Raw genomic sequence first — 26096 nt, 5'->3', positions numbered from 1 at the left:
GAAATTGTTTAATAAGAAAGATGGTTTTACTCAGATGAATGACGTCGATGTTGTCCGAGTATGCCTTCTACTACTTTTGTATGCCGGCTTTTTAGGCAGAGAGGCCAGACAACCTATTCCTCAAGAGCTAATATTATTGGTAGATGACCTAAATGCATGGAATCTGTTTCCGTGGGGTTCGTATATATGGAAAGCTACCTGGACTAACTTGTAGTCTGCCTTTGATGACCGCAAAAGTTTGCGGGGCGATGGGTCGAAATACACTTTGTCAGGCTTTGTTTGGGCCTTTAAGGTAAGAATTTCTATATAATGTTTTCAAAATTATAATTAATTATTTAACAATTACTAATGTTTGTTATTATATTGTTTGTAGATTTGGATATTCGAGGCTTTCCCCAGCATGCGGACATATGCATTAAAAACCTCAAATGATATTCCTAGGGCTATTTCCTGGAAGAGGAAACGTCTGTTGGATTGGGAAGACTTAATACCATATGCGATAATAAATAATGTAAGTTAACACAAATACTATCATATATAAACAAGTTATTAATAGTAGACGTTTAACTTTGTTTGAGTTTATATATTTTTAGGAGGCCAACATTCCATTAATGAGACTGACACCCATGGAGGCTGAGCTTACCACTGATTGGTGGCAAGCTAGTCAGCATTTTCTTGATGGCATGAATGATGAGCAGCCTCCACTTCCTCCACTTCGAGAGCCATCACCTCACCCAGAGCCATCACCTGATCGACCCGACTATACACCTCTACAACGAGAGTCATCACCTATCCCGTCACATCATCGAGCCTCTTCTCCACCATCACCTCATGATAAGCGACCGGCAAAGATGCCATGACTTCTATCTCCCTGTTCTCCACCTCCACCTCCACGGGATGAGTCAAGGGAGTTACGTGATGAGGTCAATGCCTTGCGTGAGGAGATCGGTACTCTACGCGATAACGATGGTGCATGGCGTGTGAAGGTGTCTACTTTACGTGGTGAGGTTGCTGCTCTACGTGAGATGGTAGTATCGTTGCAGAATGAGGTTCATACTCTACGCAACGAGGTAAGTTTAAGATTTTCCATATTTAACTTGATGATAAATTTACTCGTAATTTCACTTAGATTGCTTAGTAAATTTATTAGGTTGTTGCCAATACTGCTAAACTGTTTATTAACACTGTGAAGTTAGTATTTGTCTTTTTGTTTTGTCTTTTGGTTGAAGTAAATTTATTCGGTTGCTGCCAATTCTGCTAAACTGTGTATTCTTTAACACTGTGAAGTTAGTATTTGTCTTTGTTTTGTCTTTTGGTTGAAAGTTTGAAATATATTTGTCTTTGTTTTCACTGTTTAAATATCATGTCTGTTTATTTACTGATATTTGTATTTAATTATTTAGCGGACCGATAAGGTGGATGCTTTACGTCGGGTTTTTCTTGCACGACAGAGTTCACGCATCAGACGGCGTGCACGTACTATTAAGTCTCCGTATACCCCAATAGTGCGAAGACACCGCAAGAAGAAGCCTGACTCGCCTTTCATCCCTCAAAAGTCCACTCCTATCGTTGAAGAGGCCCCTATCATTCCTCGAGAGTCCCCTCCCACCGTTTAAGAGGCCACTGTCATCGTTGAAGAGGTCCCTCCCACCATTCAAGAGCCCGATTCACATGGCGTCATATGTAGGATTCTTGAGAAACCCTCTGACGTGCCGGATATGATGGATTCAAGTTAGCTCTCGTATGAGTTACCGGCCAGTACCATACCGGTATCTAAAGTGGAAAGGAAACAACTACCAGACACAATTCTGGATAACACCCTTTGGGCTAAGACCGCAGTTGATTTTTATCTACATGAACGGAGCCAGGGGTGTTTCACTGACATATGCAAGCTCAACGATGATATTTATTTGTTGCTTGATCGGTCTTGGTGGGGCGTATTATTAGGGGTCGAAGACAATGGCTATTTCGATAGAGGGGTAAGTCTTATATTTTTCTTATATTTTAATTTGATTGTTTTTTTTAAATTTATGTAAGTTACTAATATTTTTTTTTTGTAAAACAACATATCGATGCGTAGGTGTCACGTCTTCTAATAATTAGGAAACTTAAGGAAAATAAAAGAAATACATGATATATAATTATGTCGATGTCTTTTAACGCCGTTCACTTGAAGAATCAACGAGATGAATCATTTGCGTTGGGCAATGGACAAGCTAAACTTTATCCTGCATGGTGGGAGGTCGATAAGGTTAGTGTTTATTTTAGATTGAGTTTAAAGGTATTCATAAATAAGTGCGCAAATGAATGAATTATTACTTATGATTGCAGGTGTTTATCCCTGTTTTGGAACGTAAACATTGGCTTCTCGTCGAGCTTCAAATCCCATCCATTAAGGCAATAGTATATGACAGCATGATAAATTACATATCATTAGCTGATTTAAGAGATATTATTAAGGGATGGAGCTCTCATTTGGCTAAATTCTTGGATGCGATAAATTATTGGACTCGTTCTGGAAACAAGAAGCCAAAGAAGCTCAATATTAAAGTTAGCAGAGACGAGACCGCACCACAACAAACGAAAGGACCCAGAGGGGATTGTGGTCCTCTCGTATGCTTGGTGTTGGACCGTTTGATCACAGGAAGTATAAAGTATCTACCTCCCACCGATAGAGATAGAGCTACAGTAGGCTTGTGGTTTTGGCATTATATGGCTAGATCGATATATACGAGACGCTGCCTACCTGCATTCGCGTTATAAAAATGTCCATAAATAATTGGTATGTTTATAGGCTTGTGGTTTGAAAATGTTTGGTTAAGTACCTAGAATTCAATAATTTGCTGTTTGTAGGTTTTAGATGTGTAGAAAGTGTTGTTTGAGCAAATGTTTGGTTTATGCAGGTTAATCTCAGAAGTGAGCTGCGTGAAAATGATGTATGGCTGCAAAAGTTGATTCAATAGTAGATGAGGAAATAAGAATTATTGATTATTTTTTTATTGCTTAATTGATTTGTAAAAGGTGATTTGTAAAAGTTGATTTCTTTAATTGATGTTAACATAATTCTTATTTGTGCTTGTTTAATTGATTGAAATGTAATGGTTGATTTTGTTGATTTCAATCTGCATTATGTTGAAGGCAAAAATTACTATCGTAATACGAAATGAAAATCGCAACGATATAATCGCAATGCGAAATGAAAATCGCAACGACAAAATCGCAACGCGAAACTAAAATCGCAACACGAAACTAAATTCGCGTTGCGATTTTCATTTCGCTTTGCGATTCCCTCGTTGCGATTTTCATTTCGCATTGCGATTCTCTCGTTGCGATTTTCATTTCGCATTGCGATTATCTTGTTGCGATTTTCATTTCGCATTGCGATAGTAATTTCCGCGTTGCGATAGACATTAAGATGATTGCGAATGTCATTTCCGTGTTGCGATAGTCAAATGATTGCCTATTAAGTGATAACAACTGAACATATCATAGCAATTTTCAAACTCAAGTTACTAATACATGCCTAACTGAAAATGTTAAAAGTTCACACATAAAATCTACATAATACAACGTTTGCATTTAAAAATCACCTAAGTTAACAGTCCCAAAAGGTGAAGCCAGTTGTGATTGGGATTTTAAAGATGATTGCGATTTTGATTGTCTTTTTCTTGACACCATATGAGCTTTGGATTTTGATGATGATCTATATTTTGGTAGAGAAAAAGATGATTGTGATGGCACTGATGATCCATATGTCAACCTTGTATGACCACTTTCCTTGCACCGACTACATGTCGATCTCTTCTTCTCTTCACCCTTAGACGGTATACGATCGTGACTTTTTGGTCGGCCAGGTAGCCTTCTGTCCATGGCTGGTGGCAAAACTGTTTGTAAGTCATCTGGTATGTCCCACTCAGAAGGATGTGGAATAGGGTAGACAATCTCGGCATAAGTCTGTCGATATACTTCTGTAGTGTAGCAATCCATAGCGTATGTGCTTGAATCATCTTGGTTTAGATGAAGAGCAACTTTTATAACATGGCCACACGGATAACCAGATGTTTGCCATTTCATACAACTACACGTCCTTGCATTTAGATCGACAAGCCCATTTAAGTTATTATCCAGTACTTCAAACAAAGTATTTGAACATGGTTCAACTCTCCATGACGTTGACTTCACAACACGTTTCGTTATCTTTTTTTCAGTCCATGGTGTAACACGATGTTCCAATGTTCCTGTAAATTTAAATAAATAATACTTAGTAAAATATATGATAAGTTACGAATTCAAAGAAATAATACCTGCATGGTTTCTTTTCTTGTAGTACCACTGTTGAATAGAGGCTCGAAAAAACTCCATTAACATAGTAATGGGTAATTTCCAGGAATGACGACTTAGAGCGTTGATTGATTCTGCACTATTAGACGTCATGAAACCATATCTTGCTCCAAGTTGATGTACTCTTGACAATCTTTCAAACCCGACATCTTCTAGTGTTTGAGCACACTGAGGCAAAACACGTCTTAAACAGTTTATATGCTTATTGAAATACACTTCCCGATAAGCTTTTACAGCCTTCCAGTATGTCCATTTGTACTTTTTTATACCAGCATACCTTGATTTTATATTTCTATACAAATGAACACCACAAAGTCCATGAAAAGCATCTGGGAAACACCTTCTAACAGCGTTGTCAATTGAGTTTGCCCTATCGAATATGATTGTCAGATTGCTAATAGGACCTATGCAATCCCTAAGATGCCCCATAAACCATGTCCATGAATCAGAGGTTTCAGATTTGCCAACCCCGTAAGCTATTGGCAATATCCCATTGTTAGTATCCATGACTACTGCTAATAAGTTTACTCTAAGGTATCGACCTTTCAAATGTGCTCCGTCAACTATAATAACTGGGCGCATGCAAGTAATAAATGAACGAATCTACAAAATAATATACACAAGAAATATAATCATTTAAATGTGAAATGCATGTAACTAACAAAATCGCAACGAGATAATACAAAATCGCAACGAGATTCTGACTTTCGCAACGAGATTCTGAAAATCGCAATCATCTTCAAAATCCCAATCACAACCGGCTTCACCTTTTGGGACTGTTAACTTAAGTGATTTTTAAATGCAAACGTTGTATTATGTGTATTTTATGTGTGCACTTTTAACATTTTCAGTTAGGCATGTATTAGTAACTTGAGTTTGAACATTGCTATGATCTGTTCAGTTGTTATCACTTATTAGACATTCATTTGACTATCGCAACGGGGAAATCGCAACACGAAAATGGCTATCGCAGCTAGAAAATCGCATTGCGATTTTCATTTCGCATTGCGATTTTCATTTCGCATTGCGATTTTCATTTCGCATTGCGATTTTCTCGTTGCGATAGTCAGTTTCGTGTTGCGATAGTCTGTTTTGCCTTCAACATAATGTTGATTGAAAATCAACAAATCAACTATTACATTTCAATCAATTAAACAAGCACAAATAAGAATTATGTACACACCAATTAAACAAATCAACATTTACAAATAATTTTTTACAAATCAATTAAACAATCAAAAAATAATAATAATTCTCATTTCCTCATCAATTATTGAATCAATGAATCAACTTTTGCACCCGTACATCCATTTCACGCAGCTCACTTAAGGATTAACCTGCAAAAACCAAACATTTGCTCAAACAAGACTTCCTACACATCTAAAACCTACAAACAACAAATTATTGAATTATAGGTACTTAACCAAACATTTTCAAACCAAAAGGAGTATATATGTTAACAAAACTTGCATTTGACTTACCAATTAACAATGGATACTTTCATAACGCGGATGCAGGTAGGCAGCGTCTAGAATATATCACTCTAGCCATATAATGCCGAAACCACAAGCCTACTGCAGCTCTATCTCTATCGGTGGGAGGTAGAAACTCTGTGCTTCCCGTCGTCAAACGCGCCAAACACATGCATACGAGAGGACCACAATCCCCTCTGGCTCCCGGCGATTGTTGTGGCACGGTCTCGTCTCTGACAACTGTGACATTGAACTTCTTTGGCTTCTTGTGTCCAGAATGAGTCCAATAATTAATCCTATCCAAGAATTTAGCCAAATGAGAGCTCCATCCCTTGATAATATCTCTCAAATCAGGCAGTGATATGTAATTTATCATGTTGTCATATACTATTATCTTCAGGGATGGGAGCTGAAGTTGGACGAGAAGCCAATGACGACGTTCCAAAACAGGGATAAACACCTGCAATCATAAGTAATAATTTATTTATTTGCGCACTTATTTATGAACACCTTTAAAAAATTTAAAAAATAAACACTAACCTTATCGACCTCCCACCATGCAGGATAAAGTTTAGCTTGTCCATTGCCCAACGAAAATGATTAATCTCTTTGATTCTTCAAGTGAACTGCGTGAAAAGCCGCCGACATTATTGTATATCGTGAATTTTTTTTATTTTTCCTAAGCTTCCTTATTATTAGAAGACGTGACACCCACGCATCGATATACTGTTTTACAAAAAAAAATATATATTAGTGAATTACATTAATTTTTAAAAAAATTAATCAAAATCATATATAAGTCAAATATAAGACTTACCTCCCCATCGAAATAGCCACTGTCTTCAACCCCTAATAACACACCCCACCAAGACCGATTAAGCAACAAATACATCTCATCGTTGAGTTTGCTTATGTCAGTGTAACACCCTTGGCTCTGCTCATGTACATAAAAATCAACTGCGATCTTAGCCCAAAGGGTATTATCCAGAATTGTTTCCGGTAGTTGTCTCCTCTCCACTTCAGATACCGAAAGGGTACTAGTCGGTAACTCATACGAGAGCCAACTCTCATCCATCATGTCCGGCAACGGTGGGGGTTTCTCAATAATTCGATATATTACCCCATGTGAATCGGGCTCTGGAATGGTGGGAGGGACCTCTTCAACGATGACAGTGGCCTCTTGAACGGTGGGGAGGGACTCTTGAGGGATGATAGGGGCCTCTTGAACGATTGGAGGAGACTCTTGAGGAATGACAGGTGAGTCGGGATTCTTCTTGCGGAGTCTTCGCACCATTGGGGTGAACGGAGACGTAATAGCACGTGCACGCCGTCTGATGCGTGAACTCCGTCGTGCAAGAAAAACCCGACGTAAAGCATCCACCTTATCAGGCCGCTAAAAAAAATTAATACATAAATCAATAAATAAACAGACATGATATTAAACAAAGACAAATATGTTTCAAACTTGCATTGTATTCACCCAAGTCATTATTCTATCATAGTTCACAAAATGCATCAGATAACATTCCAGAAGTAAGCACTTATATAAACATTTAAAAGGACAACATATATAAACATTCAAGAAGAAGAATAGTTTACTTTCGCAACACGAAACTTACTTTCGCAACGCGAAAATGACTATCGCAACGCGGAAATGGCTATCGCAATGCGAAGTGAAAATCGCAACGCGAAATGAAAATCGCAACGCGAAACACAAATCGCATTGCGATTTTCATTTCGCGTTGCGATTTTATCGTTGCGATTTTCATTTCACATTGCGATTTTGTCGTTGCGATTTTCATTTCGCATTGCGATAGCCATTTCTACGTTGCGATAGTCATTTTTGTGTTGCGAAAGTAAACTATTCTTCTTCTTCAAATTGAAACTTGAATGGATTGCATTACTTCAACCAAAAGAAAAAAACAAAACCAAAAACAAATACTAACAAAAACAGTTTAGCAGTATTGACAGCAACCGAATGAATTTATTAAGCAATCTAAGTGAAATGGTTAATCTAAGTGAAATTACGAGTAAATTTATCATCAAGTTAAATATGAAAAATCTTAAACTTACCTCGTTGCGTAGAGTATGAACCTCATTCTGTAACGATGCTACCATCTCACGTAGAGCGGCTACCTCACCGCGTAAAGTAGACACCTCAACACGCCATACACCATCGTCTTTGCGTAAAGTACCGACCTCCTCACGCAAGGCATTGACCTCATCACGTAACTCTCCTAACTCATCTCGTGGAGGTGGAGAACAGGGAGATAAACGTCGTGGCATCTTTGTCGGTCGCCTATCTTACGGTGATGGTGGAGAAGAGGCTCGATGATGTGATAGAATAGGTGATGGCTGTCGTTGTGGAGGTGTATAGTCGGGTCGATCAGGTGATGGCTCTGGGTGAGGTGATAGCTCTGGGTGAGGTGATGGCTCCCGAAGTGGAGGCTGCTCATCATCCGTGCCATCAAAAAAACGCTTACTAGCTTGCCACCAATCAGTGGCAAGCTCAACTTCTGTGGATGTCAGCCTCTGTAATGGAGTGTTGGCCTCCTAACAATATAAAAGCTCAAACAAAGTTAAACGTGTACTAGTAATAACTTGTTTATAAACATATGGTAGTATTTATGTTAACTTACATTATTTATTGTCGTATACCGTAGTAAATCTTCCCATTGCAAGGTCCGTTTCCTCTTCCAGGAAATAGCCCTGGGAATATCATTTGAAGTTTTTATTGCATATGTCTTCATGGCGGGAAAGACCTCAAATATCCAAATCTACAAACAATATAATAACAAACATTAGTAATTGTTAAATAATTACTTATAATTTTGGAAACATTATATAAAAATTCTTACCTTAAAGGCCCAAATAAAACCTGTCAAAGTGTATTTGGAACCATCGCCATGCAAACTTTTTCGATCATCCAAGGCAGACGATAACTTATTCCATGTAGCTTTCCATAAATATGAGCCCCATGGAAACATGTTCCACGCATTTAGGTCTTCTACCAATTTGATTAGATCATTCGGAATAGGTTGTCTGGCCTCTCTGCCTAAAAAGCCGACATGCAAAAGTATTAGAAGGCATACTCGGACAACATCGACGTCATCCATCCGAGTAAAACCATATTTCTTATTCAATAATATCGTCAGGTCTTCCACGTGTAGATTCGGCCTCTCCAGCTCAGGAAAAACCCAGGATAACCATGATGGGCGGGTAATGTGTCTAGTGTACCGACCTACATCATCGTGTCCGAAGCGTAGACCGGTGATTAAGCAAAACTCCTCCCGCCCAAAACACGTATACGCCGATGGAAAATCAAACCATATCTCTTCATCACGACGTTGTATAGTATCTAGTAGATCCCTAGTCATGGTTTGAAGAAACAGGTGTGTCAACATCGCATCTCCACCGGGATGTTGTACTTTCAGCCATGCCCCGAAGCAAGTATCCTCAAACATTTTTCTTTGTGCAGGTGAAAGCTTCGACACAATTGTTTTGGCCAGGCTGACTTTATTTCTTAAGGTCAATTGAGTCGAATATAAGTTCTACAAAAACAATAAACATACTAAGTTAGATATACCAAAAACTACACTGTGAAGATATACCAAAAACAATAATAAACATAAAGAGTAGTAGTTTATTCTTCAAACTTAAATTTACAACACTGTGAATTTCTTATTTGTCTTTGTTTTTTGGTTGAAGTAATGCAATTCATTCAAGTTTCAATTTGCAGAAGAAGAATAGTTTCTGAAAATGAAAATCGCAACACGAAAATGACAATCGCAACGCGAATTTGACTATCGCAACGAGAGAATAAAATCGCGTTGCGATTTTGTCGTTGCGATTTTCATTTCGCGTTGCGATTCTCAGTTGATTTAATAAGCAATCTAAGTGAAATGATTAATCTATTATTGAAATTACCAGTAAACTTATCATCAATTTCAATATGAAAAACCTAATAATAATGCAAAAAATTCAAAAAGAAAATAATTAAAAAAACTAATCCTCGGTGGTTGATTTGGTTGATTTTCCATTTCTGATTGTGAGGGTGGCTCTGAGAGATAGAGATAGACGGATTTCGCCGGAGATGGGGACGGATTTCATCGGAGATGGGTGAGAGAGTGAGAGATGGAGATGAGACTGAGTTGTGATTTTAGGTTTTAGGTTATGAGTTGCGATTTACGGGATATACTGTGGACGGTTCAGTGTTCCAATATATTAATATTTGTGTTTGGAATTTGAAAATAAAATACGCTTTGCGATACTAATGGCGCTTTGAAAATCGCATTGCGATTATGTATTATCTCGTTGCGAAAGTCAGTATTGAGTTGCGAAATTAAGTATCGAGTTGCGAAAGTCAGTATCGTGTTGCGATAGTCAGTATCGCGTTGCTATTTTCCAAATTCACATTGCGATTTACTTATTCGCATTGCGAATTGGGAAAATCGCAACGCGAAATTGGAAAATCGCATTGCGATAGTCATAATCGCGTTGCGAATCTGGAAACTGATTTGCGATAATTGAGATCGCGTTGCGAATTAGCGATCGCATTGCGATTTTGTTGGTCATTTTGGCAAATCTGGAAAAAGTTGGTTAAAATCGTATATTATATGGGATTTTTGGTCACTTAGGTTATTTTCTCTTTAAATTAAGGGTAAAATATATAAAAATGGGAACATGTGTATTTGATCAGTTGATCAAATTATTCATATTTGTTCTCGAAGTACTTTTATTCATTCTCCTATAATCTCTTTTTCCCTTTTTATCTAGCTAGGATTAGGATTAAATTTATAATTTTTCAAAAAATATATAAAAATAGTAATTATAATAAACAAATAATATTTTGTAGTCATTTCACTCTATTAAAAAACATATAAAGAAATAGTGATTAGTAAGTAACAATGTAATTAATTTCAAAACAATAATTAACAAAATCTAATTATTATTTAGTATGCAGCAGTGGCATTAGGTTTTGAAATTAAATTGTTTGACCATCTAAATCCTTTAATGCTGCTTGAATTTGTTTTGTTCAATAATAGATGCAATTAGGGAATGGTCATAGTTTGGGTAGGGTTTTTGACTCATCTAACTTAATTTGATTATAATATTTTTTTTATTTGTCACTTGATCTGTTTCGAATTTTATAAAATCACCCAATTTAATTTTAAATAAAAATTTGTATCCAATCTGATTTACTACACTTATTTCAAAGAAATGAGAATCTTTTAACCGTTAGGATCGCAGCGATCGCTAGAAGCACCAGTTTAGGATATGATGTTTAATCTCTTCATTAAGTGGGAATCTTACCGTAACATTGCCGTAATATTTAATTCATGCATTAAATGTTAGGTTTTAAAAATAAGTTACTAATAATCCGATGGTCTAGTGGGATAAGGCACTAAATCCCTTAAGCAATGTCAGAAATTCGAATCTTGGAGTTTGCGAATGGAGCAAATTGGGTTGGGAAGGTCACCCTCGCCTCTGCAGTACCCGATCTAGATTAGTCGATCAATAGATCGAATACTATTAATTAATAAAAAAAATAGAAATAAGTTTACAGTGAAGTAAGTGGTTGTTAGTGTAAAGTTTGTGGGTTTCGACCGACTGCAGTGAATTATATTCTAAAATGTTGATAGTATCCTATCACGGATACACAATAATTGAAGTGAGAGAACACAAAATTATTTATTGAGCGTCACAGAGTTATCTATAAGGGTGTGAATCAAATAACATAGTGTTTGATGAGCTATTTGTAAATTATTTATATAATGTTTATTTATATTTATTAAGTTAAATAAATGAATATAAACAAAAAATGTTATATACATTTAATAAATGAACGAACGTGAATCAATATGTGTTCGGTTTATTTATGTTCACAAACAATATTATTTATTAACTCATTTATTCAATTCTTATTTTTTTTTATTTCTCTACATTTTAAATATCAGTGAAGATAAATACTAAATTGAATATGAAATGAATTTTAAAGTTTAAATTATGAAGTTTAAGAAACTTAAGGACTAACAACATAATTTCGTAAATTTTCTTTGCAAAAGTATTGGCTGCCCAACATTAATGGAAGGGTAAATACATATGTTTACGAACATTAAATGAATATGTTTATAATATTAAATGAATGAATATGAATACCTTCAAAAAATAAATAAGTAAACACGAGAACAATACTGAATATTTAAATAAATACAAACTGAATATAAATATTTAAAAAATAAACGAACACGATCATAATTTCATTCATTTAAATTCGATTCATTTACATAATAGTTATCCACATAAGATACCTTGGGTCGTTGATCCAAATTTCAAAGGCCCATTTTGGTGGAGAGAAACAAAATTAGACATTAAAATGTTTAAAATTTAAGCGTCTTTCTGATCCATTCATTTCATCGTCATTCTCTCTTACGTCTCCGCTCTTTGCTTTATATTTCCTTCCTTTCGATCCTTCATCTTATTTCCGCTGTTTTTTCCCCGGCCAATCGGTGCGGGATCTAGCTGATCTATCGCCGGAACTTTCAATTAGATTCCGGCTATCCCATCCTTTGGTCTTTTATTTTTAAAAAAAAAAAATCTTTACGCTACAATGAATCCCGAATAGTAAGTGTTATCTATATCCGTATTTAATATTAACATTTTTATATTGCATTCTATGTTATTATGATCAGGCCTTTGTTTTTCTTTCTTTCTTTTCTAATCTGGTAGTATTATTCTCTTGTTGTTGGTTTGATGACGTTTGGAATTTACATGATTTATTGTGTGGTTAAAGTTAACCCTATAATTATGATATTTTTGTTTCAGATCTGTTGATGAAATTGCGATGTTATCTTCTATTCTGTTCTTACCATTGCCTTATTTTCTGTTGGGATTTAACATAAAATGTTGAATAAATAATAATAAACGTGCGATCTTTTAGGCGTTCTTTGTTATGAATGTACTATGTTATGTTAATTAGGAGGACTAAGGAGGGAAACGAAACGACCCTTAATTATTTAAGATCCTATAGTAAATTGTGGTATATTATGATTTTTCGAAATAATCTTTTATTGTTGTCAACATGTTGCTAAATGGATTATGTGTGATCGAGAAACAAATTGGACTCAAACGAAAGTTTTGTTTATATATTGAGTGATGTCGCTTCTAATTTGATTGAAAATGAAACTCATGTTCAATTGAGCATTCTTGATGCGCCAGTAAAATTAAGAACCAACTGATAGTGGCGGTTTGGTATTCTAGGGGTTAACCTCCTCACATTGAATTTGGTTTTTCAACATTTTAACGTGACAGCTTTAGTTTTGGTTTCTGAAAAGTCTCTCTGTTTGGGTTTGGGGATTAGGCCTCTTTTGGCACATCCAACCTTGCGTTACATATGTTATAGCTGGAGATAGTATGTTATTGCATCACTGGAACATTTGTTGATATTATCTGGTTGTAAATTTGCAGTGACTATCTCTTCAAGCTTCTCCTTATTGGTGACTCTGGAGTCGGAAAATCTTGTCTTCTTTTGAGATTTGCTGTAAGTTTCTTGACTTAAGCTGAAATTTATTTGCCTTGTCGCACATTCTTAGATGCCTTGAATGTTTATGTTTGACCTTAGACTGTGATAATGATCGATCAAAAAGTTCAACCGCATATAACACGTGTATTGAGAGAGTAAAATATGTACCTCATGAGATCGTTAAAGGCAGTTTTGGATTCAGAATCTTGTCATTATTTTTTGTTGTATATTTGAGGTATTAAAAAAAGTGAAATTTTGAATATTTCCTGATGGTTATGCAGGAGTAAATCTCGAACTTGATTTTTTTTCTTTAATGCAGGATGATTCATACGTAGAAAGTTACATAAGCACCATTGGAGTTGACTTTGTAAGTAAACAGTCCTTGGTGTTAACTTGGCCTTTAAATGCCTAAAATTATGGCAATTATACTAATTTCTTGTTGTTTCGTTTTCTTATTTGGTAGAAAATACGTACTGTGGAGCAGGACGGGAAAACTATCAAACTTCAAATTGTATGTTTTTACATTCTTTTTTCTTTAATTCGTTACTTCGAAAAATTTCTGACCTAGGTTCTTCCGAGTAGTATGCCCAATAAGAGAATGAGCTGTCTGACGATATTCTTTGGCTGCTACCTTTTACGTTTCTATGTTTTCATTTTATATTTCAGTCCTACTAAGTTGCTAGTATATCTCGACACCTGATAACTAGTTAGTGTGCTCTTGGTTCAATGTACAGTGGGATACTGCTGGACAAGAAAGATTTAGGACAATCACTAGTAGCTACTACCGTGGGGCCCATGGCATAATAGTGGGTGATATATTCCTTTCTAGAGTTTCTCCTCTTTTTTTTTTTTTTTTTACCTTTTTATGCCACTTATAATTTTTGAAATATTATTCTTTCCTTTTTATTGCTGGTTACTATGTTAGATCGTTTATGATGTGACCGACCAAGAAAGCTTCAACAATGTCAAGCAGTGGCTGAGTGAGATTGACCGCTATGCTAGTGATAATGTTAACAAATTACTGGTTGGAAACAAGTGTGATCTTACAGCTAATAGAGTTGTGTCCTACGAAACAGCCAAGGTATTTTCCAATTTGAAATATATAGCATAAAGTCCTCTCTTTTGTGTAGAACCTTGCAGGTTTATTTCAAGGAAGATCTGTGTGTTTGTCAAATTGTAATTGTTGGTGTTTTACTGTATTCTTCGCCCTATTCCTGATTCTCTTCCTCAATGTTGCTGCTTTCTTCTTTCAGGCATTTGCAGATGAAATTGGCATACCTTTTATGGAAACCAGTGCAAAAGATGCCACAAATGTCGAACAAGCTTTCATGGCCATGGCTGCTTCCATCAAGGAGAGGTATCCCCTAGCCTTTCTCTTCCAGTTAGCTTTAGCCTTAGCGCATAGTATGACACTAATGCTAAAAGATGTCTGGTGGTAACCAAAAAGTTATTGCGGTTCTAGAAGTATATACAGTTGAGTGGTAGCCATTTCCAATTATAAAAAATCCTCGAGATTGACAATGCAAACTTCCTCATTGCTACGAAATTTATGTAAAACTTCCTCTTAATGCAGAATGGCAAGCCAACCGGCCATGAACAATGCAAGGCCTCCAACAGTACAGATCCGAGGTCAGCCTGTTGCACAGCAGAGTGGCTGCTGCTCTTCCTAAAGACAAAGGTCAATGGTGTGTTCTGCGAGCTCTCTTTCTTAAGCAGTATGCTGCCTATGGTGGCGTGTAAGATTTATGTGTTTCTTAACTCGATAGGATTATTGAGAACTTATTTGTTGGGGACCAACCTCATTAGAGGATCTAATTCATTTCTACATGCTTGTTAATGGGAATGGCTTGTACAATGTATGTTTGTTGGTTAATATAATAGTGTTCTTTCTTAAATCTGGATTTTTTTTTGTGTTCTTTCACTACCGAGGAGAGGTTGATAGTCGAGCGATGTTATTGGGATATTCATCCGCTGCCAAGGAGATGTTTTGTTAGGTCTGGGGTGGTCTTTGTTCACCACAGCTACCTCGTCTCCTCCGTTGTGTCTCTGTGTTGTCATTGTTTTTCCTTAACCAAACTCACAGTAATATTTTTAGCAAAAATCATTTTCAAAGTAAAATTGAACAGAAATTAAGAGATTAAGATTTTCAAATAAAAAACAATGGTAAAGTACACAAATGGTCCTCGATTTTAGGGTGATGTTTTGTTGAGTTTTTCACTATTAAAAGTTATAAAATGATTCATTGACTATAGGATGTTTTCTTGAGTATCACGACTATTTAAAGATATAAAATGGTAACTCGATTTATTCATATGTTTCAAATTTATACTTTCTTGTTAAAAAATTGATGATCGTATGAGTTGGACGTTGATCTGTTAATTGAGATATGATAAAAATTATATTTTAATAATGTCTACTAGCATCGTCGTTGCTCTCAAGCAATGATTCAATAGTACCATCTTTCAGACATTGGCTCAACAGTATAATGTAAAAAGAGAGTTGATCCATAAAATATAACTCAAACGGTTCTGAGATCAAATTTTATCATATCTCAGTCAATATGTTATTGTTCAGTTCAAACGACCGCTAATGTTTTAACGAAAAATATGACTTTAGAATATATGAAGAGTTGAATGACTATTTCGTAACTTTTAATAGTCGGATAACTCCACAAAGCAACATACTATAATTGAGGGATTCAACAATGCAATGTCTTATAGTTGAGGGACCATTTGCGTACTTTACCCAAAATAATATATAAATTTAAAATTAATTACATAATAACATCCTATAGTCGAGGGATTCATAGATGCTTAGATATTCGAACGACGCTTTCCTCTTGATTAAACTCAGTTTAAGCTGACAGTTAAAAGTTCTTTATCAATCAAGCATGTTCTTTTTGAAAAGAAATATTGTTTTAGTCACTATTAATAGTATACTTTTGAACAATTTTATTTTCATAAAAAGGAAAAATTGAGACCAAACCAAGGATTGAAGGCCCATGAACTTTTGGGTGGGCCAGTTGAGCTGGCAATTTACCCAAATAGATTTACAAACTGATCCATCGACAGATCGAGAAAACTCCCTTTCGGTTCAGGATAAATTGTGTTCTTTGTATTCGTCGAGAGAGAAAGCAATGGCGGCCGAGGAAGACAGCGGAGAGTTTTACCTTCGTTACTACGTGGGTCACAAAGGGAAATTCGGGCACGAGTTTTTGGAGTTCGAGTTCAGGCCAGATGGTAAGCTCCGTTATGCTAACAATTCCAACTACAAAAACGACACCATGATCCGCAAAGAGGTATTCCTCACCCCCGCCGTTCTTAAGGAGTGCCGCCGCATCATCGCCGAGAGCGAGGTTCCTTTTCTATCGAACACATTCCTATGCCATAAATTTGCATTTATTTTCTGGAATTCAATTCTTTCCTTCTTACCAAACGGAATCTTAGGGTTTTATAGGATCACGAGCGAGATTAATAAACTTTTTCGTACTGGAAAAATCAGATTTCCTGCTTTTATCTTATTCAAATTGCTTCCCTTTTCTAGTTGGATTCTAGTGTAGACAAGCGAAGCCGTAAACATTTTATCTTCTTGGTTGATAAGTTAAAAGATTTAGTTTTTGAGTTAACTGATTATTTATGTCATTTGTGGTAGGTTGGGATTGATGTAGTGGTGGGGTTTCATATATGATTTTGTGTAGATAATGACGAATGATGATAATTGATCATCTTATTTGAACCGGAAAATTAAATTATGTTTTTGGGGTCAATTTCTGTTTTTAGCTTCTCAAGTTTCTCCCTGTTTTTTCCCCAGGGAGGATTAGTCTAGGTAAGCAAAACCATGGCCACATTATGTTCTTGGTTGATAAGTTAAAATATTTAGTTTTTAGTATATAATAGATTATTTATGGTGATTTGGGGTTCATGTATTGCTAGTAGAGCTAATGTTGTATGCTTGGCTTGAGTGTAGATAATGAAGGAAGATGATAACAACTGGCCAGAGCCAGACCGCGTTGGGCGGCAGGAGCTCGAGATTGTGATGGGGAATGAGCATATCTCCTTCACAACTTCAAAGATCGGGTCCCTTGTTGATGTTCAGAGCAGTAAGGACCCTGAAGGTCTTCGCATATTTTATTATCTTGTTCAGGTCAGTATCTTCTTCATTCTTTTGATGCTTGGAAATGGGAACCCTACCAGACTCGGCTTCCCACACTCTTACTGATTGCCATTTCATGTTAGTGCAGGACTTGAAGTGCTTTGTTTTCTCACTTATTTCACTCCACTTCAAGATCAAACCTATTTGAAGAACGAATGACAATATTTAAAACCCTCTGCCGAGGAGAGGATGGGTGGGTGTTTCTGCTTTTCGATTTAAGCTTCTGTTTCTGTTTTACATTCTTCTCATCACTATTCTTAAAACGGATGAGCTAAGCCTATTGTATGGCTGTGTTGTATGAGTGATTTTGGAAAGCTTTTATTAATGTACTTGTTTGTTTTTTGCGTTCCAAATCCATTGCAGTAACAACAATACAATTAAGTTGAGATTTAATCCACCCTTTATTTGAGTTTAATCCATCTTTGGCTTGTACACGCCTTGTTAAAAACTCGGTACAAAATCGTCAAGAATATGATACAGTTAATTAGACACTCCAAGAAAAACGAGCTTCCAGCTCTTTAGGTTCTTACAATACATGAAAAATTATCTCCAAAGAGTAGGACCCATCAATTTACAAACATCAAATTTCCCACTTGTAATCACATGATGAAAATGGGAAATGCCATCATCAGCACAACAACAAGAACAGTAGCATTCCACAAGTTTTTAATAACCTGAAAACCTCGGGAAAATGACACTAATTCCCACAAATGAACCACGTTCAAATTTGTTTTCCCTATTGGCTCTTTAAAGCTCAATTTGGGAACTTTAATAATCATTAATCCCCCAACCCAAATCCCAGACTTTTGGTCCAAAAATCTCTCCTTTTTTTTCAGGTATGCCAGAGCTAGAGAACCCAAACGTGATGCCAAATCTCATAACGTTTCTGTCTTCTCTTCTTCAAAAAGTGGCTGAATCCAATGATGTAAACCGTGTGTCTCAGGCTCAGAAAATCTCATTGTTCCATGGCCCAAGTGTGCCAACTATCTCAATTCAAAACTACCTCGACAGAATTTACAAGTATGCAAATTGTAGCCCCGCTTGTTTCATCGTTGCATATGTTTATCTCGATCGGTTTTCCCAAAGGCAACCCTCGTTGCCGATCAATTCTTTCAACGTTCATCGGTTGCTCATCACGAGAGTGTTGGACGCTGCAAAGTTCATGGATGACATGTAAGTACCTTAACTCCCTTTTACATTTACTTATCTTCAACGGGCAAAAATAATGCTAAACTGATCCTAAATTAACTTGATCTCGAACTTCAGGTTTTACAACAATGCTTACTATGCAAAAGTAGGAGGAATCAAGACAATAGAAATGAACTTGTTGGAAGTAGATTTTCTATTTGGATTGAGTTTCCAGTTACATGTAACCCCCGATACTTTTCATGCTTACTATTCCTACCTGCAAAGAGAGATGATATTGCAACATCCTCCAAGTGTTGCAGAATCCAGTTTGAGCCATGGAAGGTCACTGAAACTCCAGTTATGTCTCAATGAAGAAGATTCATCCCATCAAAAGCAACAATCAGCTGTTTAAGGTCTTTTACTTTGATATGTTAGATCTGAATGTAGGTAGATACACCAAAGATAATGATAGTGACTTCACTATTCTGTGCTGATAGAATAACCCCACATCACATGTTTTCATTCTCTCTCTCTCTCTCTCTCTCTCTCGGTTTGTTGTGTTAAATTTGTTTTTAGTTTGGGGGTCTCAACTTGTTTATGTATTATGTACAAATGAGAGTTTCTTCTTTACGATCTGGCTATCAATGTCTCCTGTTTCTTTAGCTTCATGACTGTGGCTTTATAGTGGCGAGGAATATTCTAACTCTGAAATAGTTGTAATGGTGTTATGATGATCAGTCTGAAAATTTTGAGATTTAAAATTCTGATTATAATCTATTTTACGGATTAACTTATATTTTTTTACATTAATCCACATATATATATATATGATTAATTAAAAAGATTAAAAAGCGAGTCAGAGGTTTAAAATTCTGATTAGAATCTATTTTACGGATTAACTTCCCAACATATTTGCAGATAACCATAAACATTTTAAATTGCCATTTTAAGCTTCGGTGGCTTACTTGGATAGATTGCCTACTGGCTGCTTGCAGTCATGGGGTTTGGCAATGGTGAAATTTGCAATTTGTGTAAAATCGAACATGAATCGACAGGTGTTAAACTTTGATTCGAATTTGATCTGACATGAATTTATTAACCAAACACCTGGACCTTGAGCAACAATGGATTAACCAGAAGCTTAAGGGGAAATCACTAATTACTGTAGTTTTTCAACTGGTTTGGAATGCTTTTGTTTACTGGGTTTGGAGGGAAAGGAATGGTAGGCACTTCAGATATCAACAAAAACCAGCACTTGAAATCCTTGACTTAAATATGAGGCTTAAGCAATAATCTGCTAAATGTACTACTGTATTAGTATACTATTTTCAACGTGCATAACTGCTAACTTCCCATTCTATATAAATTTGACTACTGCTCTCGAGGAAAGGAGTTGGAGGAAACAAAAATGGAATGTGTATCCCCATATAGTTATTAGCTATATCAGCTACATTAATAACTATATATGAAGAAATTTTATATTCTGCGAGGAAAATATTCATGAATAAAATTAAAAAAAAGAGAGACTAAATCTGGTGGCAAAATCTTCGCCAGACCATGCTAATGGTATCTATCTGCACAGATAAGATAACCACAAAGATTTTAAGTTGCCATTTTATATTCTTAATGCCAGCAGGAAGGTAAAGATGAGGGGGGGAAAAAGAAAGGATGTGTTTTGGGAATTGAACCCAATGTGAATCGAATACGCAACCTTCTGATCTGGAGTCGAACGCGCAACCAATGCGCCAGGGATCCCTGTTGAATTGGCGATATTAACTTAAAAATAAAACCCAAAATACTTAGCCCCAACAATCAAATGATTCATGTAACGAGCAGAATTGACTATTAGCATTGTTACTTGGGGGGGGGATCTTTTTATTAACCTAACTACTTCTCCACGAAAGAAAAGGAAAACATACTTCCATAGCTACAACTACAAGCTTTATTCTTATTTAAGCTTGATGAGCTTTTATATTTAGTAACTGATACCATCTACAAAAAACATTGGTCGACACATGCAAGATACATATCCCTTCCCTACAATCTGTGCTGCACTTCGAGCCAATGAGCACATTTAGCATCAGACGAGATCTCAAGGACGTTTCTTCGTTCGTAAGATTCGTAAGGGAACAGGTCTTTCCAACACAGATACTTTAACCTTGCTCCACACATCTGGTATGGTTGGAAGCTGTGAAATTTTCTCCACGATGTCCATATCTTCGGGTAGAACATAACCGAACACTGTATATGCTTTTCTCCACTCATTGTGCTTCGCTAGACTGATAAAGAACTCCGGACCAGAGCCAACCCATGCGACCGATCCTCCTCTTATAGTGGGGCATGCCTCTGGTGGAATATCCTTAAATACAGTTCCCTGGGCTTCAACTGTTCCTTGGATCAGCGCATGTGGGGGGCCGAAAGAAGCCTACATGGCTCATTTGAGCAACTCTTTTAAGTTACAAACTTGAAAGCTGAAAATGAACAGATGTGACAATATACAGAATGTAAATATTATTGAGCAAATTGACATGCAAACAATTTGGTAAATTTTCAGATGAAAGCCTTACGTACATGTTCAATGTGATTTCCTGTAGGATCCCAAGAGTTACCTCGGCTTTCAGCACGGTAAAATTGGCAGCCAGCACAATGATGTAATGACAACAGCTCAAGGATATAGACAACGGAATATGGAGCACATTCAGGCAAAAGCTGGAAATCATGGATCACAACGAAGAAAATAATATGAATTGTGTATACAGAAGAAAAACTAACTGAAAATGTTGATCAATCATAAAAGCGATAAACCAAGAAACACAAGACATGCCATAAGTCAAAAGGTACATGTCATGGTTCAGGTAGAGAAGTAGATGCTAAATCTTCTCTCTACGACGATGGCAGTGGCAGGTAAAATTTGGACAAACCTCTCCCAGACACAAAAACAGATACTTTTTGCTGAAATTCCCAAGTCACAATTCAAACTTCATGAACACAAAATAAAAATATCAGGCATCTAAGTTAGTTGACTTCCAAACAATCAGACAACCTACATTCACCTATTGCGTCTGAACTTGAGGTGACAACAGACCGGCTTGGGTAAGGGGCAAGGTGAACAACCTGCCCCATATCAAGAAAAAAACAGATAGGATTATTGCATGGCACCTACTATGAAGTGATTCTTACATGTAGGAGAAAACAGAGAAAGTAAGCTACGCATGCTGAACATTACACTATATGAAAATCTATGCACTTACTTTAACATGAAAACCACCATACTCCGTGTTCAACTTAACAATTCCCTACAAGAAAATAGCAAAGCATCATGAAAATTATAAGGAATGCCTTCCATATATATTAGCCAAGATTTCCTATTATTTTACAGTTCTTATTACAAAGGCTATAATTCCCTAATAACTTGCATACACTTTCGAGAGTTCTGAAGGGTTGACAGTTCCCACAGCCGAAAAAGTTTGATGTGTTTTGAGTACACTCATGCTCAGATATAGGGGTGAAATTTTGATCAGCAAATAGCATACCTCTCCTTTACCAAAGATTATACCAGATGTCCACATAACCATATCACCGGAGTCTCGCCGATCAGGATCCAAGATATCATTTTGTTTTTTCAGCCAACACTGGATGTAAGTAATGGACAAATCTTAGCTTACATAATCCCTAAAAGGCCACAGAAACACATGAATATAAGGCATTACAAATTAATCCCAGGCATTAAGTCCAAGTTCAAAGGGACTCCATAAGCAATCTCTGACAGCTATGCTCAAAGGGAAGCGTTCACATAGTATTTATTTAGTTCAAGATTGTCTCTAAAAACTGAGAATTGTATACGCTTCCTTTTTCCAACCAACACTGCATGCAAAAATGGAAAATCCCCAAACTACTACATCCAACAAAAGAATTGAAATAAATTTAGGTGAAATGATTTAGTGCAAGAAACGTTCAGTTACCTCACCAAATCGAGACCCACAAGCCACCTTATCGCCACAAAACACCCAAGAGTCGCACAAACAAGGACCATCGTCACTCTTGCACATCTCCTTGCAAGCCTCACAACATTCCTTTGAAGAATTCAGTTTGAAATCCGATCCCCATTTCACTGCATCACCCCACAGCTCTAAATGCTCAATTCCCCTGCAACACACATTTTCTTCTTCATTGACTCTCGATGTTTGGGTTGAACCAAAAGACACGGCGTTGCTGCTTCCCTTAAACGAAAGGGAGAATCTATAATAGGACATAAAACAGGAGCTCGCGGCCATCAAGAAAAGGACCGCAAGTGTAAAACGATAGACGTCTGAGTCGGCTAGCCTACGACCCATTTCATTTCGGGAACGGAGTTAACAAACCCAGAAATGGATTCACCAATTTACGGCCTCCGCTTAGTTAATCTGTAGCACTGTCATGGATTGGGAGTTTCATCAATTACTTGACGTTGTATGCAAAGTACAGTGCAACAAAGGAAACACAACTTCTCGAGTATGTTGATTTAACTTGCGGAATTTGCTAACTGCAAATATGTTGAAAAAATATGTATCCCTTCTCATTAAAAAGAAAAAAAAAACATTAAATGCACCATTCCACACTAAATTATATTGCTCGTAACGAGTTGTTACTTAAAATAATTTTTAAAAACGTTATCCCTTAAAAATTACATCATTATCTCATTTGTCTCAAACAGTTAATTATGATGAAAAAATTACGATAAAATTTACTTAATTAAATACTAACTATTCATATGGTTCTATTTTAGTCACCAACTATTCATACGGGATGAACACTGCCATTAGTTATAGAATTCTTTTTATAAATGGCAATTTAAGCAATCTGATGAACACTGCATTTGTGATGATTTTCTTAAAAAAATAATTTGAGGTAAATGTGATAATGATCTAAATATAACTCGGTATAAACTGTATAGTTTAGATGTGAATGGTGCATTTAAGCTTTAAAAAATATATCACGTAATATATTACTGAGACTTTTATAAAATAATAAATACATTTGATACTTAATATAAGGGTAAAGTACACAAATGATCATCGATTATAAGACGTTGCTTTGTTGAGTCCTTTAACTAATAAAAGTTATAAAATGATTATCCAACTATTTATATATTTCAAAATCATCCTTTGCCGTTAAAAAATAGACACCCTTCTAAACTAAACATTAACCTACCGAATGAGATATGATAAAATCACATTTGAATGATGTTTATTGGCTCGTCGTTTCTTTCAAGCATTGACTTGCCAACATAATATATCAAACATCAACTCGACAACATAATATAAACAAAGATTCAGTCCACAAAATACAACTAAAACAATTTTAGGATTAAATTTTATCATATCTTAGTCAATAGGTTAACTTCTATCTCATACGGCCACCAATTTTTTAACAGAAAATGATGAATTTAAAACGTATAAATAGTTGAGTGAACATTTTAAAACTTTTAATAGTCGGAGGACTCAACAAAGTAGCGTATGGAGACAATATGTATACTTTACCCTTAATATGTACCAATTTCACCAATGATGCCTCGTTTCAATAATAAGATTTTAACTCCCAAAATTATTTCTGAATTATTTCTGATTTAATCCACAAAGATTACCATTGTTGTTCTGAGAACGAAATATTATGAAGATTATTCAATTGCATATTGTTTGAATTTAGAATTAGGATTATAATTGTATTTCTTTGTCAAAAAGATGATTGGTTTGATCATGAACATCAACTAACCAGTGATAACAAGTTTCCCGTGAATTTTCAGCTACCATGAGACTGAAAAGATGTTGATAGTTGAGGATTCAGTCCCAATAGCTTTGATTGTAAATTCAAAATTATTTTAATTTTTTAAAATACAAATATATTTCAACTATAAATCAAATCTTGACCAAAATAATACACAATTGAATATTAAAATGACTTGTTCTAATTATAATAATCCCTTGCAGTATTCAGCAAAGTATGATTACATGCCAAGTCCCACGAGCAAATAAACTACAAAAAACTAGCATCAACATCGTGCCAAAGCGCCGGGATGCTAAACAAGTGCCTGCTCTGCTACTATTTATGAAGCTGTTGAGATAAAATAACTCGCTACAGAGAACCATAGATTATTTCCAACAAATAAAGTACAAGTATAAAGCTAAGCAGTTTTCTTCTCTCCACCACCAGGCTTAAGCAAGATGGGGAAAACAAAAACGATCAAGGTAGACAGATCCTGACAACCAATTGCCTCTTGAACTAATAATCAATTTTGTTCCTGCACTAATAATAGAAAAATTTTACCAGAATTTCAAACATCCACATTGAGGTTGGAATAAACCACCCATTGAACTAAGTCACTGAACATCTCCAAGTCCCGGTAGATATGACATTAATGTCTTGCAAAGACCACACACAATTTTCTGGCATAAACTTGCAATTGTAACTTGTTTAACTTTGTGTTGCTACAATACTGGAGGGAACGCAAGTCCGTCCTTTGTTCTCAAGAGTAGTTTAGTAAAAGTCAATGATTTCTATACATTGTAGTTCGAACTAAAGGTTGTGGTCCAGTATGCTTTCTTAAAGGACACTCTAAATCACCAACATACATACCCACAGCTTTATCGATTTCTGAGCCAATTGACTACAACTTTTTACAAAATCATCTCTCTTCTAAGCCTAATTTGTAAAGCACCGTCTTCCAACTAATTATAAGGGTTTCATCCACCAATAACTTCCTACAGCTACCAAGTATTTGACGATATATTCACCATTACAAACAGATAATTCCCCTGAGATCCACATAACAAAAGTTGGAGAGCACTGTTGCATGAGTAGCTTTCATTTTTGTTCGGATGAGTAGTAGCTCGCTCAAACAGTAACTACAGAAAATGAAAAGCCGATGTTGTAACAGTAGGAAGTGTTCCTTCAGTCAGAAATAGATATTTCCATGCTGGTCCATAAGTTCAAATCTTTGCCTACCATACTCCGCCAGGTCAAGACCAACCCCAAACCAGAAAAACGAGGAATTAAGCACAATAAAATTTTCTCAAGATATTAACCCAAAAGAACTAAAAAGGCAACACTGACTAAACAATCAAACATGTTAGGTGTTAAAGAGCCATGTCCTTTACTAAAATCAAGTCCATGCATCTTAGTCGGGAATTCCCAAAGAAAAACAAAGCCAAAATAGAAGTTAGAAGTGTCTACAGTCTTCGCAAGCACCACTTTCAGAAGATGCAACATGCTTATACAAGAAAGCATGCACCAACAACTTCCACAGATTTCATACAAGCTTCAGATTGCCTTGTTTATACCTTATCACACTTAACTGATGAGTTCAACATGTCATGCTTCCAATATCCATAACCAAATGTTAATTAATAGCTTAATCCTTCCTCTAGTACTCAATTCCGGTAGAGTATGTGATAAATGCTTACAAATTATCCATTGATAGGATTCTTAAATATAAAAACAAATAA

At 36.0% G+C, this 26096-nt stretch overlaps 4 protein-coding genes and 1 long non-coding RNA gene across 6 annotated transcripts; 4 read left to right on the top strand and 1 right to left on the bottom strand.

The window, feature by feature from the left end:
* The first annotated feature begins 11 nt into the window (after window positions 1-11).
* Window positions 12-26044, top strand: LOC120140683. Its single transcript, XR_005517733.1, has 3 exons — window positions 12-23; window positions 3622-3623; window positions 25916-26044. It is a non-coding gene; the product is annotated as an uncharacterized LOC120140683 (long non-coding RNA).
* Window positions 12256-15226, top strand: LOC120140680 (ras-related protein RABD2a). The gene is made up of 8 exons (XM_039155653.1): window positions 12256-12437; window positions 13281-13353; window positions 13655-13702; window positions 13799-13846; window positions 14070-14141; window positions 14261-14416; window positions 14589-14692; window positions 14909-15226. The coding sequence occupies exons 1-8, from the start codon at window positions 12424-12426 to the stop codon at window positions 15003-15005; spliced, it is 612 nt and encodes a 203-aa protein (XP_039011584.1). The 5' UTR covers window positions 12256-12423; the 3' UTR covers window positions 15006-15226.
* LOC120140682 (protein mago nashi homolog) lies at window positions 16405-17840 on the top strand. The gene is made up of 3 exons (XM_039155655.1): window positions 16405-16690; window positions 17302-17478; window positions 17576-17840. Exons 1-3 carry the CDS (start codon window positions 16472-16474, stop codon window positions 17633-17635), a joined length of 456 nt encoding a protein of 151 aa, XP_039011586.1. The 5' UTR covers window positions 16405-16471; the 3' UTR covers window positions 17636-17840.
* On the top strand, window positions 18256-19105 carry LOC120140681 (cyclin-U4-1-like). Its single transcript, XM_039155654.1, has 2 exons — window positions 18256-18660; window positions 18754-19105. The coding sequence occupies exons 1-2, from the start codon at window positions 18326-18328 to the stop codon at window positions 19025-19027; spliced, it is 609 nt and encodes a 202-aa protein (XP_039011585.1). The 5' UTR covers window positions 18256-18325; the 3' UTR covers window positions 19028-19105.
* Window positions 20653-23093, bottom strand: LOC120140678. 2 transcript variants are annotated; one of them, XM_039155646.1, is made up of 5 exons: window positions 22578-23093; window positions 22149-22247; window positions 21867-21911; window positions 21187-21324; window positions 20653-21040 (listed from the first exon to the last, which is right to left on the bottom strand). In XM_039155646.1, the coding sequence occupies exons 1-5, from the start codon at window positions 22947-22949 to the stop codon at window positions 20708-20710; spliced, it is 987 nt and encodes a 328-aa protein (XP_039011577.1). In that variant the 5' UTR covers window positions 22950-23093; the 3' UTR covers window positions 20653-20707. The 2 variants fall into 2 exon arrangements, with proteins under 2 accessions (XP_039011577.1, XP_039011578.1); XM_039155647.1 differs by lacking the exon at window positions 21867-21911.
* Window positions 26045-26096: the final 52 nt, after the last annotated feature.

Source organism: Hibiscus syriacus, unplaced genomic scaffold, assembly GCF_006381635.1.
Source record: "Hibiscus syriacus cultivar Baekdansim isolate YM2019G1 unplaced genomic scaffold, ASM638163v2 tig00110788_pilon, whole genome shotgun sequence".
Taxonomy (NCBI): Eukaryota; Viridiplantae; Streptophyta; class Magnoliopsida; order Malvales; family Malvaceae; genus Hibiscus; species Hibiscus syriacus.
Note: the sequence above shows the minus strand (reverse complement) of the source record. Positions and strands in the feature narration are given on the sequence as shown.

Excerpts from the sequence above, each read along its gene's own strand:
- LOC120140680 (XM_039155653.1), top strand. Across the intron at positions 13,703-13,798 it reads GCACCATTGGAGTTGACTTT|AAAATACGTACTGTGGAGCA; the intron begins GTAAGTAAACAG and ends CTTATTTGGTAG. Across the intron at positions 14,142-14,260 it reads GTGGGGCCCATGGCATAATA|ATCGTTTATGATGTGACCGA; the intron begins GTGGGTGATATA and ends TTACTATGTTAG.
- LOC120140682 (XM_039155655.1), top strand. The coding sequence starts at position 16,472 with ATGGCGGCCGAGGAAGACAGCGGAGAGTTTTACCTTCGTTACTACGTG. Across the intron at positions 16,691-17,301 it reads GCATCATCGCCGAGAGCGAG|ATAATGAAGGAAGATGATAA; the intron begins GTTCCTTTTCTA and ends GCTTGAGTGTAG. Across the intron at positions 17,479-17,575 it reads TATTTTATTATCTTGTTCAG|GACTTGAAGTGCTTTGTTTT; the intron begins GTCAGTATCTTC and ends ATGTTAGTGCAG.
- LOC120140681 (XM_039155654.1), top strand. The coding sequence starts at position 18,326 with ATGCCAGAGCTAGAGAACCCAAACGTGATGCCAAATCTCATAACGTTT. Across the intron at positions 18,661-18,753 it reads GCAAAGTTCATGGATGACAT|GTTTTACAACAATGCTTACT; the intron begins GTAAGTACCTTA and ends CTCGAACTTCAG.
- LOC120140678 (XM_039155646.1), bottom strand. The coding sequence starts at position 22,949 with ATGGGTCGTAGGCTAGCCGACTCAGACGTCTATCGTTTTACACTTGCG. Across the intron at positions 22,248-22,577 it reads GTGGGTCTCGATTTGGTGAG|TGTTGGCTGAAAAAACAAAA; the intron begins GTAACTGAACGT and ends ACTTACATCCAG. Across the intron at positions 21,325-21,866 it reads ATGGTGGTTTTCATGTTAAA|CTTTTGCCTGAATGTGCTCC; the intron begins GTAAGTGCATAG and ends CATGATTTCCAG.